Source organism: Euleptes europaea, chromosome 8 (genome assembly GCF_029931775.1).
Source record: "Euleptes europaea isolate rEulEur1 chromosome 8, rEulEur1.hap1, whole genome shotgun sequence".
Taxonomy (NCBI): domain Eukaryota; kingdom Metazoa; phylum Chordata; class Lepidosauria; order Squamata; family Sphaerodactylidae; genus Euleptes; species Euleptes europaea.
The window spans coordinates 54,488,202-54,514,360 of record NC_079319.1 but is presented as its reverse complement, the minus strand read 5'-3'; the positions used below and the strand labels follow the sequence as shown (position 1 = coordinate 54,514,360).

General features: G+C 45.3%; 2 protein-coding genes across 2 annotated transcripts in view; both read right to left on the bottom strand.

Annotated features, from left to right (window-relative positions):
* Nucleotides 1–26,159, bottom strand: part of LOC130481581 (myosin regulatory light chain 2, smooth muscle minor isoform) — a 198,849-nt gene that overhangs the window by 146,406 nt on the left and 26,284 nt on the right. The gene's annotated exons all lie outside the window — the stretch shown is intronic.
* TGIF1 (TGFB induced factor homeobox 1) lies at nt 3,644–16,581 on the bottom strand. Its single transcript, XM_056854306.1, has 3 exons — nt 16,522–16,581; nt 6,290–6,519; nt 3,644–4,641 (listed from the first exon to the last, which is right to left on the bottom strand). The coding sequence occupies exons 1-3, from the start codon at nt 16,535–16,537 to the stop codon at nt 4,084–4,086; spliced, it is 804 nt and encodes a 267-aa protein (XP_056710284.1). The 5' UTR covers nt 16,538–16,581; the 3' UTR covers nt 3,644–4,083.

Genomic DNA, 26,159 nt, shown 5'->3' with positions numbered 1-26,159 from the left:
ATGCATAAAAAGCCAATTGCACTATGCTGCATGGCTAGGAAGGAATACAGTGAAGCCACCTACTGAACAGCCACGGACAAAATGTCAAACTGAGCACTGAAAAATCAGCTACCTGTTCCCAGTTTTCTACAATCTGTCTTAGAAAACAATGTGGTCAACGTACCTCCTAGAACATGAAGGGAAAAGGGGGATTTAACCAAGCTTTGTAGAAAGATCTGTGAGGTGATATTAACAGAAGGGGTGTGGAGGAATTTCTGACAGTGTAAGGATGAAAGAGAGCTGTGAGAGACAGACAGAGGGTAACATGAGGTACATAGGTACACAGATGCCTCTGGTATAAATAAAGTGAAAGATGAGGTAGAAGAGAGGCTTGTGGGGAATGGAGAAGAAAGGCATAACAAGTTTCAGTGCAGGAAGGCCTTTGTGTGTGGAAAGAGAAAAGGTGGTACCGGTAACTGAGAAATGGGAATGCAGATTGGTTGCAATGCAGAGAGACAGTTAGGTTCAAGGCTTTTCTGAGAGCCAGCATGGTGTAGTGGTTAGGAGCAGTGGAATCTAATCTGGAGAACCGGGTTTGACTCCCCATTCTTTCACGAGTGGCAGACTCGAATCTGGTGAACCGGGTTTGTTTCCCCACTCCTACATATTAAGCCTGCTGGGTAACCTTGGGCTAGTCATAGTTCTCTCAGAACTCTCTCAGCCCCACCTACCTCACAAGGTGCCTGTTTGGGGGAAGGGGATTGTAAACCGGTTTGATTCTTCCTTAAGTGGCAGAGAAAGTTGGCATATAAAACCAACTTTTCTTCTAGCATGAGCAGAAGGCACTTCTACTCACACTAGCCCCCCCTCCTCCCCAGTCTTTCATGGTTTTGCCACTTGAGATACAACCTCTTATGCTGCATTTTATCCTGTCCCCTGGCCCTCAGGACCACCTTTGCAGGTGGTGTGATGGACTGCAGCTGACAGGACAAGGGGGAAACATCCCTTCCACACATTCAGTGGACCTTGCAGATCCCAGAATCTAACCAAAGTGGGGAGCAAGTGCTATGAAGTGGAAAAAGAACTTACAAGTGAGTTCAGACAGACCTATAATGGCACAGACAGCACATGCTATAAAATGTAGAAAGGAAAACAGGGTTAACAAAGACAATGGGGAAGAAGAAGAGTTGGTTTTTATATGCTGACTTTTCTCTACTTTCTCAAACTGGCTTACAATCACCTTCCCTTCCCCTCCCCACAACAGACACCCTGTGAGGTAGGAGAGGCTGAGAGAACTGTGACTAGCCCGAGGCCAGCTTGCTCTTTTCCTTGGTGGCTGCCACAGTATTGCTGGTGGTGTGCTCTCTCTTGTCTGTGGCTAGCTTGTTATGCTCCCAAAAGCTGCTACAGCGCTGGGATGAGAGTTCACAAGCTGCAGAAAGGGTGAGCTGGGAAGAACAGGCCCTTTACTTCCATCCCTGGCACAAGGGGAGGAGCTGTGGCTCAGTGGTAAGAGCATCTGCTTGGCATGCAGCACATCCCAGGTTCAATCCCTGGCATTTCCCATTAAAGGGACTAGGGCAAGTAGGTGATGTGAAAGACCTTTAACTGAGACCCTGGAGAGCCGCAGCAGGTCTGAGTAGACAATACTGGTTTTGATGAACCAAGGGTCTGATTCAGTATAAGGCAGCTTCATGTGTTCAGGGAGGCTTGCAGCTTATCCAGCCTCCAGTTCTTGAGCCAGTGGCTGTTTCAAGGTGGGAACCACCTGTCAACCACAAGCCCAATGAGGAAGGTGCCACATTGGAGAATAGTGATAAGAAAAGCTACAGGTAACGTGTTAAAGAGCCGTGTGTGGCTCTCGAGCCACTGAGTTTCACTGTTTGAGGACACTGTCACCTGCACATTGGTAAATAAAGTTGGCAGACACTTCCATTTACTGGTGGGTTGTTTTAAAAAAAAAGCACCCACAGCCTAAAATGGCCCCAGAAATATATTTTGCAAGTGGAGAGCTCTTTTGTCCCAATTAATGTAACAGATTTTTTTGGGGTGTGTGTGTGTAAAAAAATGGATTGTGAGTTTCTGCTAAACCAGGGGTCCTCAAACTTTTTAAACAGGGGGCCAGTTCACTGTCCCTCAAACACTGTTGGGGGCCGGACTGTTTCGGGGGAGGAGGCGGCGGCGCAAGGGGGCTCTCCGGAAAAGCATCCTCCTTACAAGCCCGGTCATTCCCCCTGTAGTGGTTAAGAGTGGTGGTTGGGAGCGGGGACTCTAGAGAACCGGGTTTGATTCCCCACTCCTCCACGTGAGAAGCGGAGGCTAATCTGGTGAACCTGGTTGGTTTCCCCACCCCTACTCACGAAGCCAGCTGGCTGACCTTGGGCAAGTTACAGCTCTGTTAGCGCTCTCTCAGCCCCACCTGCCTCACAGGGAGTCTGTTGTGGAAGGGTATGGGAAGGGGATTGTAAGGCAATTTGAGTCTCCCTTTAGTGGTAGAGAAAGTTGGCATGTAAAAACCAAGGCCATTTATTCATGGAAGGGTTTGCCTTGGATTTGCCGCTCTCCAGATGCACATTTTCCCCATCCGAATTCTCCAAACTCTCCCCTGGGGTGGGGGGGGGGAATTTACTTTTGAGTTCTGAGAATTCGGATGGGGAAAATGTGCATCTGGAGAGCGGCAAATCCAAGGCAAAACCTCCTGTGCATAAATGGCCACAAGTCTTTTTCTTCTCCCTGGAGATATGCCCAGCCCCCCCCCCCCCCAAGGGGCCCCTACAATTACCTTCAGGCCACAAGGATACCCCCAGGAGGAGAGAGAGCCCCGAGCCGTGAGAACGCTGCCAACTGTGGCCAAAACAGGAACGCCAGGACAGGAAGGGGGCGACTGGGCAGCATGTGAGGCAGCAAGACGCCTCGCGCACCCAGGAAAGGAGGTTTTGGGCCTGGGAGGGAGAGGGGGAAGGGGGCGACCGGGCGGCACGCGAAGCAGCAAGATGCCTTGTGTGCCCAGGAAAGGGGTTTTGGGCTGGAGAGGGAACAGGGAAGGGGGCGACTGGGGCAGGAGGGAGGCTTCCAGTTGTGCGTACACAGCCAGGAAGCCCAGAAAAGCTCTGGGGAGGGGGGTAAGGGGGGACTGGCTTCCTTGGTCCCCGGGCCGGACAAAAGCCCTCCGGGGGCCGGATCCGGCCCTCGGGCCTTAGTTTGAGGACCCCTGTGCTAAACAAATAAAATTTCTGGGTACTCCCAGCATGGAACTCCAAGGATACATCTGGCTTGACAGAACCTGAGCAGAGCCAGAACCAAGGTAGCACATGGTTAGGTCCTCACAGATGGAAATACTCAGCACTCTGTTGTCCTGGTACTCCCTACCCCAATGACCTTAATAAAATGGGAAGCAGTGCTTTCTCACAGGGACTTTTTTTGGTTCTTGTATTTCCAGTACCATAGATTGAAGGCATCCTGCTTTCAAAAACTTTACGTTTGAGCCAAATGTTCAAGGGGTGTTTTAAAAATCCATATTGACTTGTGTATGTGTGTGTGTGTGTGGGGGGGTCTATACTGCAGTGCAACAGGCTGTTTTCCAAAATAGCTGTTCAACAAAACACTCAATGTGAATCAAATGTTAAAGAAAATACTTTTATTTCGTCATGAAAAAAGTATAATCAAAATTCAAACTCATTTTTTAAATCTGAAATTTGTTTTAAGACAGCCTGTTGGTATATTTTGTTCCACGTGGGAATGATATGAAGACTAATCTTGTTACTAAATATTGCACAGTCTGAAAGAAACAATGAAAACAATAACAAAAAAAATCACATGACCTTGGGAACCATCTCACATTATGAAAAAACCTACTAAGAAACATTTATTATAAAAAAAAAGAAAAAAAACTTTTTGTTTCTACAGTAGCTTTACATTTATAATTCTAGGAATGACCATATTCCACTGAAGACCGTTTCAGGAAGCTTCATCTCAGCAATCCCTTGTGCAAATAAGATTAATTTTCAAAAAATGCAGTCAGTCTTTGATATAACGTGGACAAATTGCCACATATTTCTATTACATCCCTGCCAGGGGAGAAGAAAAACAAAGGAGGGGGAGGATTTAGGCCATGAGTTTTGCCTGCAGTTCCATCTCTGCTGCCTGTTTCAGAGCAACATCCACCAGGAGCTGAAATCCACTAAAATCCTGATTGAGGTCTGGAGGAGTAGGAGGGGGAGTGTTGAAAAGGCCACTCTGTGCATTTGTACTCGATTCCAGTTTAGACACATCCTCATGGTATATAAGACAGTTGTCTGTGAAGTTGGCAGGTGAGGCCCGCTGCAGGTCTTCTGGGGTCTGACCGGCACCAGTTGGTTGACCGAAGTGGAAAGGAGCATCTTTCAGTGCAGTTACTGTGGTGTGGCATATTACTGATGGTCGAGCCAAAACGGATGCCAGGGAAGAAGATTTACAAGTCTTGTTTGGTCCTAGGCTACCAGAGAGATAGGAGCTCTCCATCAGTGGAATGCAGTTTTTTGTGCCAATGGGAAATTCCACCGGGCTGCCATCAGCCATCTTGGTCCCTCTTCTTGAGATCGTGAATTGATTTGGGTCCTTCCCGTCCTTCCTCAGCATGTCAGGTAAAAGTCTGCGCCGTGCATTGATAAACCAGTTGCAGACCTGAGAATACAACAACGTCTTAGTTCCTGCCTTCGTTTCACATTTCCAACTAGATGCCATCAGGGTTAGTTCAGTTAAAATTAACCAGTCCCTTCAAAGCAGTTTCCTTAACTGCGGGACAAAAGAAAGGCTGGCAGACAAGCTCTAGCACACCCACTCAAGGCCTTTTCTTTTCTCCTGCTTCTCCCAGCCCTTTCTGCTTACTCAACTGCCTCAGGACATCTGAAGGCTATTTAGCCTGAATTTAGGCTTAGCTTTCAGCTCTGTACATATGTTAAATTATTACCCTTTGTTCATTACATTTAGGTTAATTAACAACAGGAAAATGTTGCCCTGTAAAAGAGTCACTCCTCCCACAAACAGTTACTGATTTGCCCTGTTCAACTGACTGTGTCAACAAGCAAAACACCAGATTACCTCACCGAAGTTTGCCCTTGTTTAAATATCTAGCCAGTTTCCTGGGCAATAAAGGACAGCTCAACAGTCATCTGCTTGTTTACCGTGTAAGGTAGGTTTCCCCCTCCCCCTCAGGCCACTGTATCAAAGAAAACTGCTCAGTTCTCAAGAGAGCAGTGACACCAATGATTCGAAGAACTGCAAGATGATTTAAAATGGTAAACCCAGATGTACATTAGCAAAGTGGTCACAAAGTGCATTTTAGCCATTTGTGGATTTTTTTTAATATGAAGGGTTTACCCAGTTGCAATATTCAAGGCTGCAATAGCAAATAATTGTTTTTAAAAAGCAGACAATTAATAGGCTTGGAGGACAGATACAGGGTGCCATGGGTTTCTGAACTGTCAGCAGGAGCTGTCTTAGTGTTTTCAAGATTTCTCCTGCAAGGCTGAAACTTAACTTTAACTAAACAAAACAGAAGATGCTTAAGGAATGAACCCTTTTACTGCAGCCTGCATGTGGGCACCCAAACTCCAGACTACTTCTAGACCTTCTTTGAACTCTGTTTGACGTTATCTACAAAAATGTAATCGTTTGCCAGAGAGAGGATAATAAATTTCACCTCTTCCTTGCTAGCAGAAAAGGAAGCAAAACAAAAGCATGCCCAGAATTATGCCCTATCACAGCTAGAACGAGGAACAGAAACCAAATCTTTTATTTATATGCTAAGGTAAAGAAAGGAGTGCAGACACACACATGTGTATTTTTTCAGTGAATTGGAAAAAAAACACTTCTTATACATAAAGCCACGCAGGGACATATTTGAAAACTTGGGGCTGAAAACTGTTGCATTCAGAGCTTTTGAAAGGAGTGCGGATACTTCATGTCTCCACCACCATTCTGCTCTTTTGTTTCCAGAGCCAACTGGGCACATCTTGTAAATCAGAGTTTAAAAATTAAACCACATAGTGCTCAGAGAGGACATTGCATTGATATATGTGAAAGGACTGCAGCTTGTGATCGACATGATCAGAAGCATTTCAAACTCTGTATGAGAGCGGTGTGTGTCCTTTGGCCTGAATATGACCCCCCCACCCCAAATTTTCAATCCAAAGCTACAAACAGAGCTGTCACCTCAGCGAGTCTGTAGCAAGACCTGGAGCTCAAAAAGCACTTTTCAAAGTCAAGGACCAACCAACTGACAACACCAAACGACACTGTTTTAAACTTCTATCAGCAAGTTCTTAAATACCTGTAGTGTGGAAAGGTGTGTCTGTCGGGACAGTAGTGCTTTCTCTTGTTCTGAAGGATAGGCGTTGTAGCGGTGCTCGTACAGCCAGTCCCGAAGAATCTGAACCGATTCCTTAGGCAGGTTACCCCGTCTCTTCCTCTTGACGGAGCTGGCAGAAGAAGAAAGATCCAGGGGGATATCCATGCTGTCGTCATCGTCTGTCTCACTGCCCGAGACTGCAACAAGAGCACCTGTGATTAAAAAACAAAACAGTCTCGTCACACTACTGCTAGAGCCACGCATGCAGCATTTTATTATTTGCTTGCTGCAATAAAGCAAGGCGATGAACACACCAGAGAGGACCATGCTGTATACTTCCTATCCGGTATACAACGCTGGAGACAGTGACCTGCATGCTGGGGATATGGCTCTGTATTCATAAGTGTACTGGTCTCCTTAGCAACCAGCCACCTGGCCACATACACAGAATAGCTTGCATCATTTGCCAGGATTATATCAAAGATTAGCCAGCCAACAGTTGGTGTTCATCCAGCCCCTTCCCCTCCCTTCAAATCCAAGTGTCTCCTGGTTAGGCAAGAAGCCAACAATCAAGAAGCAGAAAACATGAAGTGTGTTGAATTAGGCATCCATACTATTCCAGCAGTTCTAAATATCTCAGTATAGTTTCAGTATTTTAATCATAACCTGCTCTTCCCAAAAGACTAACAAAAGAAGGTGAGAGGTATTCAATCATCACCTTTATTGGCATAAAAAGGAATAATCAGAACAGTCTAAATACATCCAGCATCAAGTTTAAAATTTTCACAATTAAGATACAAGCTCTCTTATGCTATTGCACATTGTAAGAATTCTGCTGCCCGATTGGTTAAGTCTGGGTTCTGGTTATTCAATAAAAACAATACTTTGTATTTATCAGACGACTCCTTCTTTTTACTTAGCAAGGGTAATAAGAATTTGACCCAGATTTCTGCATACAAAGGGCAGTATAACAAAACATGAGTAACAGATTCAACATGTATTCAAGAGGTATTCAAGCGGGCAGTAATCCTGGCTATGGGATTTCATACCAGTATTTCAGTATCATTAAAAAAAATCATGCTAACTGCACAGCGAAGGGAAAAGCATGTGCCTGAAAAACCATGCACCAAGTAATTTCACACTTGTTTCATTTTTCTGGAGAGACCGGTCATACCCCATTTCCTGTCTACTGATGCTTTCAAATTGCCACACACTTGTTCCATTTATGTGATGTGTTTATGAGATCTTTCCACATCTCATGAAGAGTCTTATTCACCAACCACTCAATATTGAACACTTGGAACTTTCGCTGATTTATTCCCAGTGAAGGCAATGGGCCGATCCAGTGTATGTGCCAGAAAAAAACGAATGCAGTACTTATCAGGCGAGACACCGCACTGGTGCAACTGTTGGGATGCTTCATTCTGAACATTTTAATGCTGGCACTGCAAATCTTAGGTCTGGGGCATGGACCTCATTCTATCTCAGTATTCAAGTTCAACTTCCATATGGCAATTCTGTTAGTTTCATATAAGAACATAAGAAAGGCCCTGCTGGATCAGACCAAGGCCCATCAAGTCCAGCAGTCTGCTCACACAATGGCCAACCAGGTGCCTTTAGGAAGCCACAAACAAGACGACTGCAGCAGCACCATCCTGCCTGTGTTCCACTGCACCCAAAATAATAGGCATGCTCCTCTGATACTAGAGAGAATAGGTATGCAGCATGACTAGTATCCATTTTAACTAATAGCCATGAATACCCCTTTCCTCCATGAATATGTCCACTCCCCTCTTAAAGCCTTCCAAGTTGGCAGCCATCACCTCATCCCGGGGTAGAAGTTCCACAATTTAACTATGCGTTGTGTGAAAAAATACTTCCTTTATATAGTCCAGCAGAGCAACTACTCTATTTAAAACATTTTATATATAGCAACTAAGCGATCAGTCTGCAACTACACTCTGTTATAAGCAGCATTAGTTTTATGCACACTGATTTGGAAGCGCAACGCTATTGACTCCAGTAAGACACACTTCCAAGTAAACGTATTTAACATTACAGTCAAAGCAGCTGAAGAAACAGATCAAATAGCACTGCAGGCCACTAGAGAAAACCTGTCTTGGCTTAAGTGTATTAATCCCACCAGAAATGTTAGCAATCCTACCAATGACATGAGTCTGTTACAGCAATTGTGTCCTCATGGTTTCCGTCAGTGGATGGGACCGCATCATGCCCAAGCCTCCTTGTGGTAGCAGAACATAATACTACAGAGGTGTACGTAAGCCAGTTGTGTAGTGTGTCATACTAGAATCTGAGTGTGTGTGTGCAAAGTGCCGTCAAATCACAGCTGACTTATGGCAACCCCTTATGGGGTTTTCAAGGCAAGAGACTAACAGAGCTGGTTTGCCATTGACTTCTTCTGTATAGCAACCCTGGACTTCCTTGGTGGTCTCCCATCCAAATACTAACCAGGGCTGACCCTGCTTAGCTTCTGAGATCTGACAAGATCAGGCTAGCCTGGGCCATCCAGGTCAGGGCAGGATCTGAGAGACAACCATTCAAATTCCTTCTCACCCATGGAATCTTTCTGGATGACCGACCTTGGACCAGTCATACAGTCTCAGCTGACCTATCTCACAGGGATGTTGTGAGGATAAACTAGAGATGAGATCCCCACTGAGGAGAAGGGCAGGGTATAATTTAAGTAGTAGAAGAAGAGTTGGTTCTTATATGTCGATTTTCTCTACCGTTTAAGGAGAATCAAACCAGTTTACAATCCCCTTCCTCTCCCAACAGACACTTTATGAGGTAGGTGAGGCTGAGAGAGTTCGGAGAGAACTGTGACCAGCCCAAGGTCACCAGCTGGCTTCACGTGTAGGAGTGCAGAATCCCGGTTCACCAGATTAGAGTCTGCCACTCATGTGGAGGAGTGGGGAATCAAACCTGGTTCTCCAGATTAGAGTACGCCGCTCTTAACCACTATACCATGCTGGTGAAAGTAAGTAAGAGCTTCAAAGTTAGGAGTGGAATTTAGTCAGAATCCTAGGCTCTCTGGGGGATTGAGGGAATCCTATGCTCTCTGATGGCAGCATAGCAGTATACATGCAAAGAGAGGGTATAAACTAAATATTTACAGCTGAATCAATGAAAGGCTCATTGCAATGGTATTCACTCTGCAACTACAGAGCCATGAATGTGGATAGGATTCTTACCAAATCTGTATCCAGCCAAAGCAGAACACAAAGACTATACAAACTCCAGTCAGAAAATTCAGCATGTATGTAAAGTTGTACTACATGGTCCTCTGTCTAGAGGTTTAGAGCATGTGAGAGAGATTTAGGTGATAGAAACTTAGTGATGAAAGGACACTTTGTAGAGCCAATGAACACCCAGCAAGCAAAGAAACCAAAAAAGGCATGAAGGACAGATGAACAACACTTGTATTCCCAGAACCTTCTCAAGTACCTTGCTTCAGAACTCTGTTCGCTAACACCCACCAAAAAATAAACAGAGGTGTTGTGCTGTTTTAAAGACTAACAAGCTTTTATTTCAGCATCAATTTTTGTAGACTAGAGTCTTTATTTTTCTGCAATAGGCTAATGTGACTACCCCTCTAGAACTGACACTTACCATGAATAGTACTCCACTCCTACTACTGGAGTTGCATGATCATCATCCCACAAGGGTAAGGGGCAGGGGGCTGCTAGGTAGTGAGACACGACGTTTCAAATATAACGCCTGCATTTCCTCCATCCTGCACCCAACCCCAAGCCCTTCCAAGAAAACAAAAGGGGGTACTGAATACTCAAATGTCCATCCCCACCAAGTTTCTCCTTGCATCTTGGGGTGGCTTAACAACCTTCTGTTCTTCAACAGATGGTAACAATATTTCTTCCCGCACAAGGGACACAGGGTCAGTATGTGTTGCTCTCACCATGCAGCAGTGAAAGCTGTTTTCTCCATTTGCCATCTCTATCGGTGAACACCAAACATTCCTCTCAACTTACTAATATGGATGGCCAAACACTTATGATTCATTCTGCATTGCAGGATCAGAGCCAAGGTGAGGGAGGCATGCCTGGGCCTTTCTCTGTGTCTGTTGTGGAGAGGGGAAGGTGATTTTAAGCCGGTTTGATTTTTCCTTAAGTGGTAGAGAAAGTCGGAATATAAAAACCAACTGTTCTTCTTCAATAAATGGCTGCATGGCTAGGGGCAGGGGAATGAGGAAGAAGAAGAAGAGCTGGTTTTTATATGCCAACTTTCTCTACCACTTAAGGGAGACTCCTCTTCCCCTCCCCACAATAAACACCCTGTGAAGTAGGTGAGGCTGAGAGAGCTCTAACAGAGCTGTAACTTGCCTAAGGTCACCCAGCTGGCTTCGTGTGGAGGAGCAGGGTAACAAATCCAGTTCACCAGATTAGCTTCCACCGCTCATGTGGAGGAGTGGGGAATCAAACCCGGTTCTCCAGATCAGACTCCAAAGCGCCAAACCACCATTCTTAACCACTACACCACGCTGGTGGTTTGGCTTCCTTCTCTCTGCACTGATGTCTATAGGACTAGGGTGCTGGTCTCTGGGAAATCAGCTGCCTTTTCCTTTACTCAGCAGTACCCCCCCCCCAAAAAAAAACAGGCTGTACCTCAGAGACCACATTCCTGTCTACCCTGGTTGGGATCTGAACAGCTATAACAGCAAGCACAATTGGAAAGGTTAATCCAAGAGGTAATGGAGTTCTTGGGTTATTACCCCTTGGTTATAACCCTTGGGTTATTACACTTTCCAGTTGTGCTTCCTGTTGTAGCATTCATTCTTCTTTTGCGCACATGACCCAGTTCATCTACCTGACAAAATGCTTGTTCTCCTTACCAAGAGGACAATACAAACAAGTTGCATGTAACATTATGGAGCATCTGTGTGGGTGCACTGTTCCCTTAGCAGGTCTCAAACCCTTTATGGAGATGTAGGATTGAAGCTGGCAAAGGTTCGTGCATCACGGCAAACAATATCCTGGGGTTGGATTGTATGGGGGGGGTGTTCAGGAACAGCAATGATTCAAAGCAACAAAAGAAGGCAAGTCAGCAGGTCTACACACGTTACGCAAGTATTTACATGACAGGCCCTGCCTTGAGGTAAACACTCATGCCGAAATATTTTAATTGGCTAGATCAGGATATTACTTTTAAGAGCATGTTGAAATACAAACGATGTTAAAAAGCTGAACATTTATAAAGCTTCCTTTCCAGAGCCTCCCCCAAAGGGGGGTAAAAAAATGAAGTTAAACTCCTGTCCTTTCCCTCCCTTGAACATGAAAACAAAAGTCTGTAAAGCTCACAACAGAATAAAATTAAAGCAAGAACAAACCAACTGTGCCGCCTGCCCTCTGATCTGCTTACTTATTGTGACATGTTCCCTCTGCTAAGAGGTTAATGATACAAAACAGGTTTTGGCTAAACCGTAGAAAACGGCCAAGAAGCTGGGCTGCTTTCCATAAAGAAGCACCAACCCTTTGCTCTGCCAGCAAGGACCCCCCCCCCCCATATATGTGCAGAAGCTGCAGCAACAGCCAACCGGGAGAAGCAGAAGCAGATCCATTCCTGGTGTCCAGCTGATAGCCCTCCAGAGCAAAGGACACATTTGGTGTTCTCATGGCTTTGTTTGCATTGGAGCATTTGTGCAGATTACAGGCTAGCTTTGGTTTCCCCCCTTCTTGTCAGTAATCAGGCTGTGCTTGTGATTTCCTGTTTTAACAGGGCATAGTTAAGAAGCATCCTGGCTAGCCAGCCTGCCTCATGTATTAACTGTTACCCTCTTTGTCGGGGGAGGGGGGGCTTTCTTCAAAACTCAGGTCTAGCTATGGAAGTACTGCCCTGTTTTAAAGGAAACTACTTGAAATCCTTCAGTGATACGTTCAGAAGAGATGTCACAATTTCAGTTTAAGAAACAATTGTAAAGGTTTCCTGCAAGCACCGGGTCATTACTGACCCATGGGGTGACGTCACATCCAGACGTTTACTAGGCAGGCTCTGTTTACGGGGTGGTTTGCCATTGCCTTCCCCTGTCGTCTACACTTTACCCCCAGCAAGCTGGGTACTCTTTTTACCGACCTCGTAAGGATGGACCAATTGTGATTCATCTGAAATAAAACAAAGCAATTCCCCTTAAGGGAAAAAAAGTTGTTGTTTTTGGACATAAATTCCCAGCTGACTTATGGCAACTCCGTAGGGATTTTCAAGGCAAGAGGCGTTCAGAGGTAGTTGGGCCATTGCCTACCTCTGTGTAGTGACCATGGTATTTCTTGGTGGTCTCCCATCCAAATACTAACCAGGGCCGACCTTGCTTAGATCTAACAAAGCTGGGCTAGCCAGTTATAGAGAGAAAGCTAGGGAAGGGCTTAGGCTTCACCCCCTGACCTCTTATCCTTATGTAGCACTAATCTTGGTTCTCATGAAGCCCTATAAAAGAAGTGATGGGGGGTGGTCCCAAGTAGGATTGCAAACCTCCCTGTGGGAAAGGAGATCCCCCACCCACACATCCCCTTTCCTGCCACTGCTCTGGGCAGCAGCGGGAGAAAAATAAAATGAAATGGCCATTGGGCATATGGCATTATGTTACTTGCAGGAAAACTTGGAAATGACATCACACCCATTTAGGAATTGTCAGCAATTCCTAGAGGATTGACCAATTCTGGTTTTCCCCTAAGATGATATCATGCTGTCACTGACAGCTGCTCTCCCAGTCTCCCACTGGTTGTTCCTGTTCCCAAGAGGTATGGCATTATAGGGGGTCCAGGTTGTCCCTCTGGTTTGAGCACTGCCTCACACTGATTTAACTACAGCAGTTGCAAATACATACGTCAGATGGTAGGCTTTATTCAAATAGCTTCAGATGTGCATCATTCATGCCTCTCTTTTCAAGGTTTTAATGTATTATGCACATAAAATTACAATTTGCAGCTAGGTGGACAGTCCATCAGGTATAACGTGTATGGTAACAACTAGTTTTGGGTTCAGCTTGCATATCTCAGCTCTGAAAACTATTTTAAGCATACATTCTATGTGACAGCTTGTCAAAAAGAATGTGTATTTGTGTTGGCAAGATCAGATGCCATCTTTAAATATAAATCAATGGTTTTCATCTGCTGTATAACAGAAAAGAAATAACATCATACTGTTGTGCATCAGACCACACATGTAACTGATGTAATGGCTGAGAAATTCACACCTTGAATGGCACATGTTAGAGGAAGCTGGATAACTCCATCTAAAAACTGGCCAGATAAAAGAGCTGTCCTGTTTTTAAAAAGTACTGCAAAGGGAAGTGGTAGAAACCAAATGCTCCAACTAAAATCTACAAGGATAGCTTTCAAAGAGAGAACCAATTCTTTGCCAAAAAAGAAATGTGCTGGACTGCTTTATCCAGAAATCTCTCTCTTTGCATATTTGTGAAACTCTAGTTGAGTTGTCTGTATTACACTAAGGCAAAAGATTTCCAGACTGTACCTATAGAGCTTACTCTAGTGTATATTTAAATTATATGTGCAAGATTCAAATCAGGTCTAAATATGTAAGATAATAAGCTTCCTAAATGTAAAGAAAGTTCAATCCATCTTGCTTAAGCCTGTTCCATTAAAAAAAAAAAAACTTCCCTGAAGAAAAAAAAACCTTGTACAGGGTTGTACAGGGTTGTACAGACTCTTCACAAATGTAATCAAGGCAAAACAAAGGAAGATATCAAGCTTATGGTTGGCAAAGCAACTAACAACACAGGAAAGAGGTTACCCAGAGTTCGTTCCCAAAATAATAGTCAATACTATGTGAAATAGGGGCTTCCCTAATGCTTCCACGACTCATCCAATCAGATGACACACACCCCTGAAATCTATTCAGTACTATGATTCATGCAAAGTTTTACAATCAACAGGTTTGGTACCCTTTGGGTAAGAAGTATAGAAGCAGGATGTGTCAGATTATACACTGTATAATCTATAGTGAAAACATGTATGTGATGGGGAAAAAGTTGTTTTATATGTTCTGGTTTCTGAAGCAATTGACACCCCCACAATTGGGCTCATTGTTTGACTTTAGTGCCCCCCCCATAGATGCCATATTGGTGTTGAAAAAATCTGAAACTAGAAGCAATCTACAACTGACACTCCAATCCAATACATTAGTTTCATTGATCATTACTCCCAAGTAAATGTTATTAAGGATTGTTGTGTAAACTGTATTTTGGATTTTGGGAACAAACAACCTGACCATGTGTGCAAACTGGAAATCAAACCTTTACAAGATACAGGAGCAAGGCAACACTTTTAAAAGTTCAGGTATCTGCAAAATCTTCTATGGTTTCATTTGTCACATGTTGCTTAAAAAAAAAAAAGAATGGTCTTTTCATCTGAGGAGGCCTTTCATGCATCATAGCATCTTTTCATGGCTTTCTGCACTACCTAAACTCACTAGACAGAGTGACTTTTTCTCAATTTAAAAACAACATCTGACAGCATTTACACCTATTTTTAATACTGGCAGTGAGATGCAGGAACTGCTAGAGCTATGTATGAAATTTTATGTCTAAACACACACATACAGAACAGCTGCCCTAGGGCTGGAACAATGGAAGCAGCAGACAGGAAACCAGCTCTCCACCACTGTTCAAATAGAGGGAGTAGAGGAATGTTCTAAAAATAACTTCTCTAATTCACTCTGGAATTTTATTTATTTATTTATTTAGGTCCAATAATGCTACTTATTTGTACAAAGTGGTACCTTCAGGAACTTGGATGTAACTGTTTTTAGCCACCAATGGTGGGTCTTGGTAGGCAATAAATGTTGCCTAAAATCACTCAGGGAAACACAAAATGTTTGGGCAGAACGGAGTTATAAGATCTTTGTCCTTAATGGTTTTCTCTTCATCTGTTGTGGGCTTACATTACTCCTTCACTATCGTCTAATTGTACTCTTTGTATGAAACCAGTTTCCTTTGTGCCTTTTGCATTCAGTTCCAAAGCTCCCTCAGAAAACTACAAATTATGTTAACAGAACACTCTTAGCAGTGCATATAAAGAACTCAGAAAGTTGAGAGCACACACAAACTGCTGCAAGTTTCTTGGCAGGAGTGCAGACTGTTTGAATACAAAGCATTTCCACAGAATGCAGCGGCCCCTTATAAACGCTATACTGGATAACTGAATGATTCTGAAAAAGCCAAAATGTAAAATTAAGTCAACTGTCTTGGAAATCAAGTTTTAAAGTAACAACTGCTAATGTCTGGAACAAGTTCTTAATTTTGCAGCTAGCTATTGGGCAAGCCACACTAAAGTTCACCAATACAAACAATAATGTTAAAAAGAGGGAAGCCACCTTGTCCAACAGTGGAATAAAATGTTTTATAAAATTATATTTTGCACAACTTTTTATGCCGAGTGCTTAGAAAACATATAAATCTGCTTTTGTTCTTTGTAAAAAGAAAGGGTGCCTTTATAAGAGCAAAATATGAAAAGGTACACTTAAAAAGTTGTGTTTAAAAAAACACCACCACCACAGCATTTTAAATGGCTCCACCTCTGTCTCACAACCTCCCCTCCCTCCCCGAAAATCGCAAACAAAGAAAGTCCTCCTGCCACCCCGCTCAAAGAATGGTACCGAGACTTTTAAAGGGAAAGGGGGCACGGTGGGAAAAGTTCTGGGTTCCTTAGAAGAGAAAGTTTAAGTTCCTTAGAAGAGAAAGTTTAAGACAGCGGAGAGGGAAAGAATGGGAAAAAAATGAGCAGATTTAAAAGGTGATGGGGGGGGGGCGAGGCGGAGAAAACTTTGGCCGGACACAAAGCAGGCAGTTTGAGCAGGCTTTTGACAGGGCGCCAGCAGCATGGAGATGCGCGACGGCGTCCACAGACAGCAGCAGCTCCCGTGTTTTGTCTGGGAGGGGAAACCTCCGCGGCTGCCCTTGGGGACACCCACACAGGCTCCACAAAGGAGGACAGGATCGGGCTGGGAAAGAGTGTGGGGAGGGGGGCTAGCTTCCAGAAACGACACCGGGGTGGGTGTTTTTCTTTTTTGGGGGGGGGGGGTGTTGCAGAGCGTCCGGCGCAACCTCGCCAGCTCCCTCCCAGCAACTGTTTGGCAACCCCACGAGGCCAGCCCGGCCGGGGAGTTGCCTTCGACCGAAGGAGAGAAACACGGCCGCGCGGAGACCCTCCCCAAGAAGCCCCACTTGCCTTTTTTAGTTTTCATCTCGGCCCTTGGAAATGCCTCCTGCCCGCGGTCGGAAGGTTCCTCGTTTTTGCAATTCGGGAGGGAAGGGGGGGAACTTGGGAAGGGGAAGCCAGAGAGAAAGAGGAGTGGGGGGGGGGAGAAAGCCCTTCCCGGCAGTTGTTCTCAGAGGGCGTCCAGCGCTTGGGGACTGACAGTTTCCTCGGGTCTCCGCCGGCGCTGCAAAGTAACTTGAGAGGGGGGCGCGCTCCGCAGCTCCTCTCTTTGTTCCTTAACTTGGTGCTTGGCGAGGCGAGCGGGTTGCTGCTGCTGCTGCTGCCTCCTCCGCCACGAGGTGCGCCCTCCCCCCACCTCCCAGCAATGAGTAAGCGGGAGAGTAACCAGGAACCAGAGCCGCCTCCCCTCCCCCGGCTTCCCCTCCCCTGCTGCTGCCTGGCAGCTTGCGTGTATGCACGGGAGGTTTTGCCTGGGATTGGCCGCTCTCTCGATGCACGCTTTCCCCATCCGCATTCTTAAAACTCAACCACAAGCCCCCGTGCAGAGTTTTGAGAATTAGGATAGGGACAAGGTGCATCCAGAGAGCGGCCAATCCCAGGCAAAACCTCCCGTGCGTCAATGGCCACGGTCAGATAGCAGCGCCCAAAAAGAGAGGCGCGCAGGGGGGGGGATATGGCGGGGGGATTGGATGGAGCCTCTTTTTTCCAAGTCGGCCTGCAGACTGCACCGGGGACAGGGCCCCCTCCTCGCTTTGCTTCTCCGGCAGCCCTTTGTGCACTACCGAGGAAGAACTTGGAAAGAGAGGACGAGGGGGGCTTGGCGAATGCCTCTGCCGTCCCTCGCTTGGTCAGGATGAGTCGCTCCCGGGTGGGGTGGGAAGTGGGGGCTAACGGTGCAAAGGGAAAAGGCAAGAGTCCAGGAGCACCTTAAAGACTAACACAAATATTTTCTGGTAGGGGATGAGCTTTCGCTCATACCCCACCAGAAAATATTCGTGTTAGTCTTTAAGGTGCTCCTGGACTCTTGCCCTTTTTTTCTACTGCAGACACACTAACACGGCTACCCACTGCGAATTGTGCAAAGGGACAGAGATTAGCACCGCAGACCGATTCTAAACTTGTTTACTCCGAAGTAATGCAGTCAGCTCAAGGGGGCTTTACTCCTTCAGGGTGTTTGGGGCTGCCGCCCCCAAGCAAAGTTGCACTTCAACAGACTTAAGGGGGGGGCAACTGTTTAGGAGGGCTTTGGCTATTTATGCATGGGAGGTTTTGCCTTGGATTTGCTGCTTTCTAGATGCATTTCCCCCATCTGAATTCTCAGAACTCTGCACTGGGGTTTATTTTTGAATTTTGAGGATTCGGATGGGGAAAGTGTGCATCTAGAGAGTGGCAAATCCCAGGCAAAACCTTCCATGCATAAATGGCCTTTGACTCATAGGGTCGCCATGAGTCGGAAGCGAACTTGACGGCACTTCACAAACACACCTGTTTAGGAGTGCCTGATACCGTCACTGTGCCCTTCCATTCATCCAGCCCCTTCCGCACCAGAACTGTGTGCGTGAATTGTTTCGCCTCCTGTCGTGGGGTTTATTGATTTGTTTTTTGCTTAACTGTCGCGGCCGCCCTTGTGCTGTTGCAATTCGAAAATTGCTGGCACGCCGGAGGGAGGCGGGTGGGAAGCCAGGCGCTGTCATACATTACAGGCTCTGAACCCCATCAGTCATCGTGAGTCTGCAGCGGCGGCGACGGCAGAAACTGCCCGTTTTCTCTCCGCTCGCGCCGTTTCAAACGACCGTCGCTTCTGGCTTGGCCAGAAACGGGGTCAACAGGTGGAGGCGACCCCCGCGCCCCGCCCCATCTTGCAACAACGACGGCGTTCATATCCCAGACACGCGCGTTCCCCCGTAAAGTTGGTTAGGCTGCAGCGCGCGGCTTACTCCAGAGTAGCTTTCAGTGAGGCTCCACACAATCTTTAATAAGGCTCCACCGCGGTCTAGACCGCTGCCAAACACGGTTACTCGGTGCGCAGCCCGACCTCAGTCGTGCTTTGTCAAGGTCCCCTGTGCAAGCCCCGGGTCATTCCTGACCCGTGGGGTGACGACACCTCCCGACGTTTCCTAGGCAGACTTTGTTTACGGGGTGGTTTTGCCAGTGCCTTCCCCAGTCGTCTTCCCCTTCACCCCCAGCAAGCTGGGTACTCGTGCTTTACTCAGAAGTAAGTCCCAGCGAGGAGTCGGGAGTAAAAGTGTCTTGCGAAAGCGATTCGGGGGGCACCTGGCGGTGAAGTCCTTCGGAAGCGGGTTTGAGACCGCAGGCGGCCCGGAATTCCCCCTCCCCTCCAAACCACGTGCTAATACATAGGCGCAGAAAACAGCACCAGAATGAAAGTCACCATGACGTCAGGCTCGCCAGTTCCACTCGTGGAGGGGGGGGGGGAGATTCACTCTGTCCCAGAATAGTATGGGCGAAAACGCACGGTCGCTTTAGCCTCCTTTCTTCCCTGTTCCAGCCAGGATTCAGCCAGGATCGTGCTTCGATCCTGGCTGAATCCTGCGTTCGATCCTGGCTGAATCCTGGCTGGAACAGGGAAGAACGTTCGTGCGTTCGATCCAAGAACGTTCGTGCGTTCGATCCTGGCTGAAACAGGGAAGAACGTTCGTGCGTTCGATCCAAGAACGTTCGTGCGTTCGATCCTGGCTGAATCCTGGCTGGAACAGGGAAGGAAGGAGGCTCAAGCGACCGTGCGTTTTCGCCCTATAGTTTTCTTTCCACTCTCCCCTTCCCCACCCCCGGTTTTTAAAAATGACTGTTCTTCTTCTTCACTAGTCTTGACTCCAGCGAACCTTTCATTCAAAAAAAAAAAAGGGGGGGGGATCTCGCTCATGTGACTTGCAGAAAATCTCTCACGGCTAGACTCGCCCAGGCTGGTTAAGCAAACACGTGCTTTTGTAAAGTTTATTTTGTTCCCAGATAACGAGACGGGACGACCAGCGATAGATCTACCACGGGGAGGTGGTTTTGTTTTTTTAAAACTGGCTAGCCTAGCTCAGTCCTTTATGCGAGACGTGGCTCCCCCCGTCCAGTTACGGGAAGGAATGCAACCGAGCCTTGCGGCGACTAAAGTTTCCTTTTCGGCGGAGAGTTTAGGCCAGTTCTCAAGGAAGGAGCGAACCGAGGACGCGGGCACGATCCCAGGAAAGTCAGTCTCTTGCTCAAGCATGAGTCTTTTGCATTTCCTGGATTTTGCCAGGAAAGTGATGACTAACGTGTAGTTGTCAGGCAATAATTCACGCCTTCCATAAACACAACTCCCAGCCTTACAGCGGGTTCCTTTGTGCGGTCTATTAAAGAGTCGTTGAGTCGTTGCTTAATGCAAAGCGAGACACCCCTTCCCCCACCGCGGGCAGGCTGTGAAACACTCGGTCACCAAGTAGTCAGCTGTCCCGCTTGGAGACCAGGCAGCTCAAAGACTTCATAGTTGCGTTTCCGGAGGGAGGGGGCTACGCATGTGTCTTCAGAAACAAATCCTCCGGATTTAGTGAATTTTATTCCCCAGCGTATATGAGTTTGTGCACCAATTCCCCTGCCTCTCATAGCCACTATTTTCAAAGTGCGTATGGGAACTTCTCTCAGGCTAGGACAATTAGGGAAGGAAGTATAAAACTCCAGTTTTGCACATCTGTTTGTACTGTCGTGACCAAAGATCATGTGGCGATTACGGGGAAGTTTTGCATGCTTGTACAAACGTCAATGGTCAAACCCGGCTGCACAGCGCAAAGGGGTCGTAGAATCATAGAGCTGGAAGGGACCCCCAGGGTCATCTAGTCCAGCCCCCTGCATAGTGCAGGAAATTAACAACAGTCTCTCTCTCTCTCTCACACACACACACACACAGTAACCCCTACATGCCTAGAAGATGGCAAACAAACCCTCCAGGATCCCTGGCCCATGTGGCCTGGAGGAAAACTGCTTCCTGACCCCAAAGTGGTGAGGGACATTACCATGGGCATGTAAGAAAGGGGCAGGAGAGCCAAGCATTGACACAACCTTTCTTGCCCTTCCTCTCAGGATCTGCCTAAGTTCACAGAATCAGCATTGCTGTCAGATGGCCATCTAGCCTCTGCTTAAAATCCTCCAAAGAAGAGATGAGCCCACCACCTCCTGAAGAAGCCTGTTTCTGGTCATATGAGACCAGCATTTCACACCTCTTCTGAAGAACCTCCCCCCCCCCATCTGTTTCCTGTTTTTATTCATAGTTTAGTGGCATACCCATGTTCAGGCTGTGCCAGCAAAAAAAAAAAAGTGTCTTGTTGCACTTTGAGGACTAGCAGATTTATTTAAGCATAAACAGACCGCGATCTAAAAACCTACGAAAGGTTATGTGACAGTAGTCCTCGAGTTGCTACAAGACTCTTTTTTTGCTTTTATAATCTCTGAAAGCAGTTAGCTTTGACAGCCAGTTCTTTTCGGTTGAAAAATAGTGTAAAATCAGGCTAATTACATCGACCCAGATTTTTTTTTTTTAATTACATTATCTTTTAGACTCGATGACCTATGGAGTCAGCTTCGGGAAGAGCAAGAAAGACGCCCGTTGCATAATCAAATGAACACGAGGCGACGACGTTTCCTGGTTGGGATGTGTGTGTGTGTGTTGATTTTTTGTTTTGTTTTCCGCCGCAAGTCTGGGCGGCGCTTTGGGCGGTGAGAAGCTGCTCGTCGCAGAGATGGAGTGCAGCGCGCCTCACATCCGGCGTGTGCACGTGTGAATGACGAGCTGCGCCGAGCGCCTCCCAGGCGGCCATGCTGAGTCACTCCCCTATCCCGCTCGCGGCCAATACGGAGGCAGGACGAGGGGCGGAGGCCGGCGGCGGAAGGGCGGCTTGTCCCTGTCCACGAAACCAAAAGTAGTTTCCATGCTGCTGGCCCAAATGCGGGCATGACGCGGCCCTAATTAGAAGCGAGCGCTGCAAGCTGGCCGCACCGCAAATCTCCCAAATATGGGGGGACCGTTCAGAAATCTGATACAAATGCCTCTGGCCATTTATGCACGGGAGGTTTTGCCTTGGATTTGCTGCTCTCTAGATGCACATTTCCCCCCATCCAAATTCTTAAAACTCTGCATGGGGGCTTATTGTTGAGTTTTGAGAATTTGGATGGGGAAAATGTGCATCCAAAGCGTGGCAACTCCAAGGCAAAACCTCCCATGCATAAATGGCCTCTGATTTTTAAAGATACTTTTAGGTGGATGCTGCAGGCTGTGCAGCATTTCGAGCAGCCAGTCGAAATGTGCTCGGATACAAATGTTTCCCCCGTTTAAACTACTGGGGGGGGGGGTGCGCGCGCGCGCCGTCAAATCGCTTCCGACTCATGGCAGCCCTATGAATCCGTGTCCTCCACAACTTCCTATCTTTAACAGCCTTGCTCAGATCTTGCCAGTTGAGGATCCTGGCTTCCTTTATAGAGTCGAGCTATCTCTTGTTGGGTCTTCCTCTTTTCCTGCTGCCCTCAACTTTTCCTAGCATGACTATCTTTCCCAGTGACTCTTGTCTTCTCATAATGTGACCAAAACTATTTGTTAGTGCTCCTGAAAGTTTCAGCTGGAGGAAAGTATTTTTGCACTTGGTTGGGGGAAAATACCGAACAGGTTTCTTCTGACGGGCTCATGGAGAGTGACTCATGGAATTGCCAACAGGTAGATTTGCCCTTCCTCCCACAGTTTAGTCTGAGCTCACAGCTCCAGTGTCATTCACCCCACCTGTTCTTAAGCAATCACAAGCAATAACAGTCAGGGAGAGGCTAACATAATATATACCAAGAATGATCAAGCAACTGACCCTAAAGCCAGGCAGAAGGCAGCCTTCCCATTTCTGCATACATTTTAGCAGGGTTCCTTAGGTTCATCAAGCCTCTTTCACAATTTATACATGCTATAACCAGTGGTGTGTGCCAGGCCTAGGACATGTTCGGTCCGGGTGAAAGCTGGCATCTTGAGTGGTTGTCTCCTCCTCTTCCTCAATGCATGTCTTAAAGTCATTGGCAATAATTGCTTTCTGTACTGGTTCTAGCGCTCTCCAGCTGAGTTCTTAAAATTGTTTTTAATAATATTACCTAATAACAAACAGTATCCACTTTGGGCTTAAGATTCTTTCCAGTTGGTGAAGGAAAGGAGTGGAATAATATTGAAATAACGGGTCCTTTTTGTGAACAAAAATCTGCAGTGTTTTATGAACGTAGCCTTTTCTCTTTGAGCACTTGAAAGAAATTCATAGTGCAATTAAGTCTTAACTGTTGTAAGCATAGTTTCTTTACAAAGAAAAAAAGAGCAAGATCTGTTCTCAGAGTTTTACTGTCAGCTTTGGAACTTTTTTTTAAACTTAATTCTCAACTCCAGAAGACACTCAGATTGTGGGCTGTGCTTTTTCTGTGCTTGCTATGTTGCTGTTTTCCTCTTTAGGGCACATTTCTAGTCAGCTTGAGTTCAGGCTGCTAGACATGCTGCATTCTGACCTCTACAGTCCAGAAAGGTGCAGTCTTTTGCCTTTGTCCCCGCTGGTCTATACTTGTGTATAAATCTGGAGTGTGCACAATCCAGATGGGATGTTTGCCAACCTCCAGGTGGTTACAAACTTATAAACACAGCAGCATAAGACAACCAAACACCTAAATCATACTATGCAAAGAGTGCTATATTCTATGTGCAGTAGTCAAATACAGTGAATAAATATATACAGTGAGGTTAGCTAAACAAATAGAACTATATACAAAAGTTAAACGTTCTTTTTTAGAACCAGTGTCTTTGGAATCATTGTCCATCAGTAATCTTTTCAAGGTTGCCACATTTGGGTGCCTTGTTGTTGAAGTGCATCACAGAGGTGTATCCTGTTGATTGCACTGACAATATGAAGTTGGGGTCATACAAATTTCACTAGTCCAAGGTGTATAACGGGTCCGGATTAATGCCCAGTTTCAACCCGAGGTCTTAATCAGAAACAGGGGTCTAGATTAACGCCCAGTTTCGACCCGAGGTCTTCATCAGAAAATATGCTATAATATACATATACATTCTGTCAATCAGTTGTTCATTGTTATCAATATGATATTGAGAAGGTAGCTTACTCCTTAAGAACCCCCCCAAAAAAAATTTGGGTGGTTCTATAAGCAGATTAGTCATGTTATAAGCATTCAAATATTATAAAAATAAACTGTTATAGTAAAGTGTTATAATAATACTCACTTCAAGGCAGTTAATATGTCTGCTCTTGTAATGGAGGGAACTCAAAGCTCTCAGATTACTCTGTGTAGTTGAATGCTAAAAGACAGCATTTCCAAATCAACAGCAGCTGTCGCAGCAGACTGCTTCCTGACACTTAAAGGGATATTCACTCAATTCTTACTTTTAAAGCCTCAAATGAAACATGTTAAATCCAGTTCATTATTGTGTCCAAATGGAGAAATTGTATTCAGCAGGTGGATATATTTAGCCTCCTGTTTTAAAATCTTATCTAAATCCACCTGGTCAGAAGTCCTGCGTTCATAACGCCAACTAACAAAATATGCAAAATCATCAGTGGTATGGTTCTTGTTTTTAAAATGCAATGCCATTGGGGCGTCTAAGACTTGGTTTCTAATGCCTGATAAGTGTTCTTCTATTCTTGTCTTAATAGGTCTACTGGTTTTGCCTACATAAAAAAGTTGACATGAACATTTTGCAAGATATATTAAATTCTTGGATTAACAGTTGTTATAGGTTAAAATCCGGAACTGAAATCCTGTTAAGGGATTCTGGAATTCTTTTACTGGCAAAAGGTATTTACAGAATGTGCAATGGCCACATTTAAAATTTCCTGCCGGGAGACCTTTGGTAATGGGGGTTATGATTTTCCAATGTACCAAGTGATCCCTAATGGATCGTGTCCTTTTATAAGCTACTCTGGGTTTCTCTTTACAGCCTGGTATATTTCTAAGTATATTCCAATGTTTAAGAATGGCTTTCTTGATTACAGAGGTCATTGAAGTGTATTGGAGAGAGAAAGTTATTTTATTTGTATCTCTCTTCTTATCTGATTCAAATAATTCAGATCTTTGCTTACAAGCTGTTCTGTGTAAAGCACTGCGAATAACGGTCGGGATATTGTCTCCTCTTTAAGTCAAAGCTTAATTTACTTGCTGCTACTTTAAAGTCATGTTCCCTACTTGCATTACGTTTGAGCTTAAGAAACTGGCTATAGGGAAAGCTGTTTTTGAGGGGTTCAGGGTGGAATGAGTCATAATGCAATAAATGATTGCAGTCCACAGGTTTATGATATGGACAAACTCCTAAGGTTCCATTTGCATTTTTATACACAATGGTGTCAAGGAAAGGTATTTCTCAAGGGTCTGATTTACCTGCAAATTTAATGTGAGGATTTCTGCCATTTAACCATTTCTGAAATGAAATAAAACTGGCATTGTTTTTGATCACAAAGAACAAGTCATCAACAAAACGAGAATAGTACACAATATCCTCAGAAAATAGATTATTATTGTATATATTGTTCTGTTAAAAAAAATCATATAAATATTTGCAATGGAAGGTGCCACTGCCCATCGCAACCCCTTTAATCTGTAAAAAAAATTCATTTTGGAATTCAAAGAAATTATTCTCCATCACAAGGTCTAATAAATTTAGGAGAAAGTGTAGAAATGAAGATGAATAAGATTCTGAGATAAGTAGATCCCAAATGATATGTCTTACTTCATCTGTGGGTACATTTGTGTATAAAGCATTTACATCAAGTGTAACCAACATGCTGTCATGTGGTACTTGAATTTTTTCTACTGCTGAAATAAAATTTCTTGTGTCTTTTATGTAAGAGTTTGTTTTCAAAGTAAATTTGTGTAAATGAGATTCTAGAAATTTGGCTATGGGATCCAAAAGGGAATTTACTCCTGCGACTATTGGTCTTCCTGGTGGGGGGATAATACCCTTATGCACCTTAGGTAGAATATAAAATGGGGGCATCTGTGGAAATTTATTAATAAGATAATCAGCCAATTTTTGTGATATAACATCAGTGGCTAGCCCCTCATTAACCATGGTTCGTATAAGCCGACTAGTTTTTTCTGTAGGATCATGTGGTATTTTTTTGTAGTAGTTAGAATCATTAAGTTGTTTATAAGCCTCATCTTCATACTCTTTTTTACTCAAAATAACAATACTGCCCCCCTTTATCAGCTGGCTTTATTATGATATTAGGATCATTAGCTAATTTTTTGAGGGCTGTCCAATCCTCAACATTAAAGTTGTGTCTTTAAATCTCTTTTGTTTTTCCAAATGATCAATGTCCTGTAATACTAGTTCTTGAAAAGTTGATATGGCATGGTTGCTTGTGTTTGGTATGAACCAAGATTTGGGCCTGAATTTGTCAGTATCATGTTGTGTAATTGCTGAAACTGTGCTAGCTGGAGATCTCCCGCTATTACAACTGATCTACAGTCGATAAAGATCAGTTCACCTGGAGGAAATGGCCGCTTTGGCAATTGGACTCTATGGCATTGAAGTCCCTCCTCTCTCCGAACCCCGCCCTCCTCAGGCTCCGCCCCCAAAATCTCCCACCGGTGGTGAAGAGGGACCTGGCAACCCTACCTCCAGATGAGGCCTGGGGATC

Coding starts and splice junctions, on each gene's coding strand:
- TGIF1 (XM_056854306.1), bottom strand. Junction 4,642..6,289: donor CACACCTTTCCACACTACAG/GTATTTAAGAAC, acceptor TTGTATTCTCAG/GTCTGCAACTGGTTTATCAA.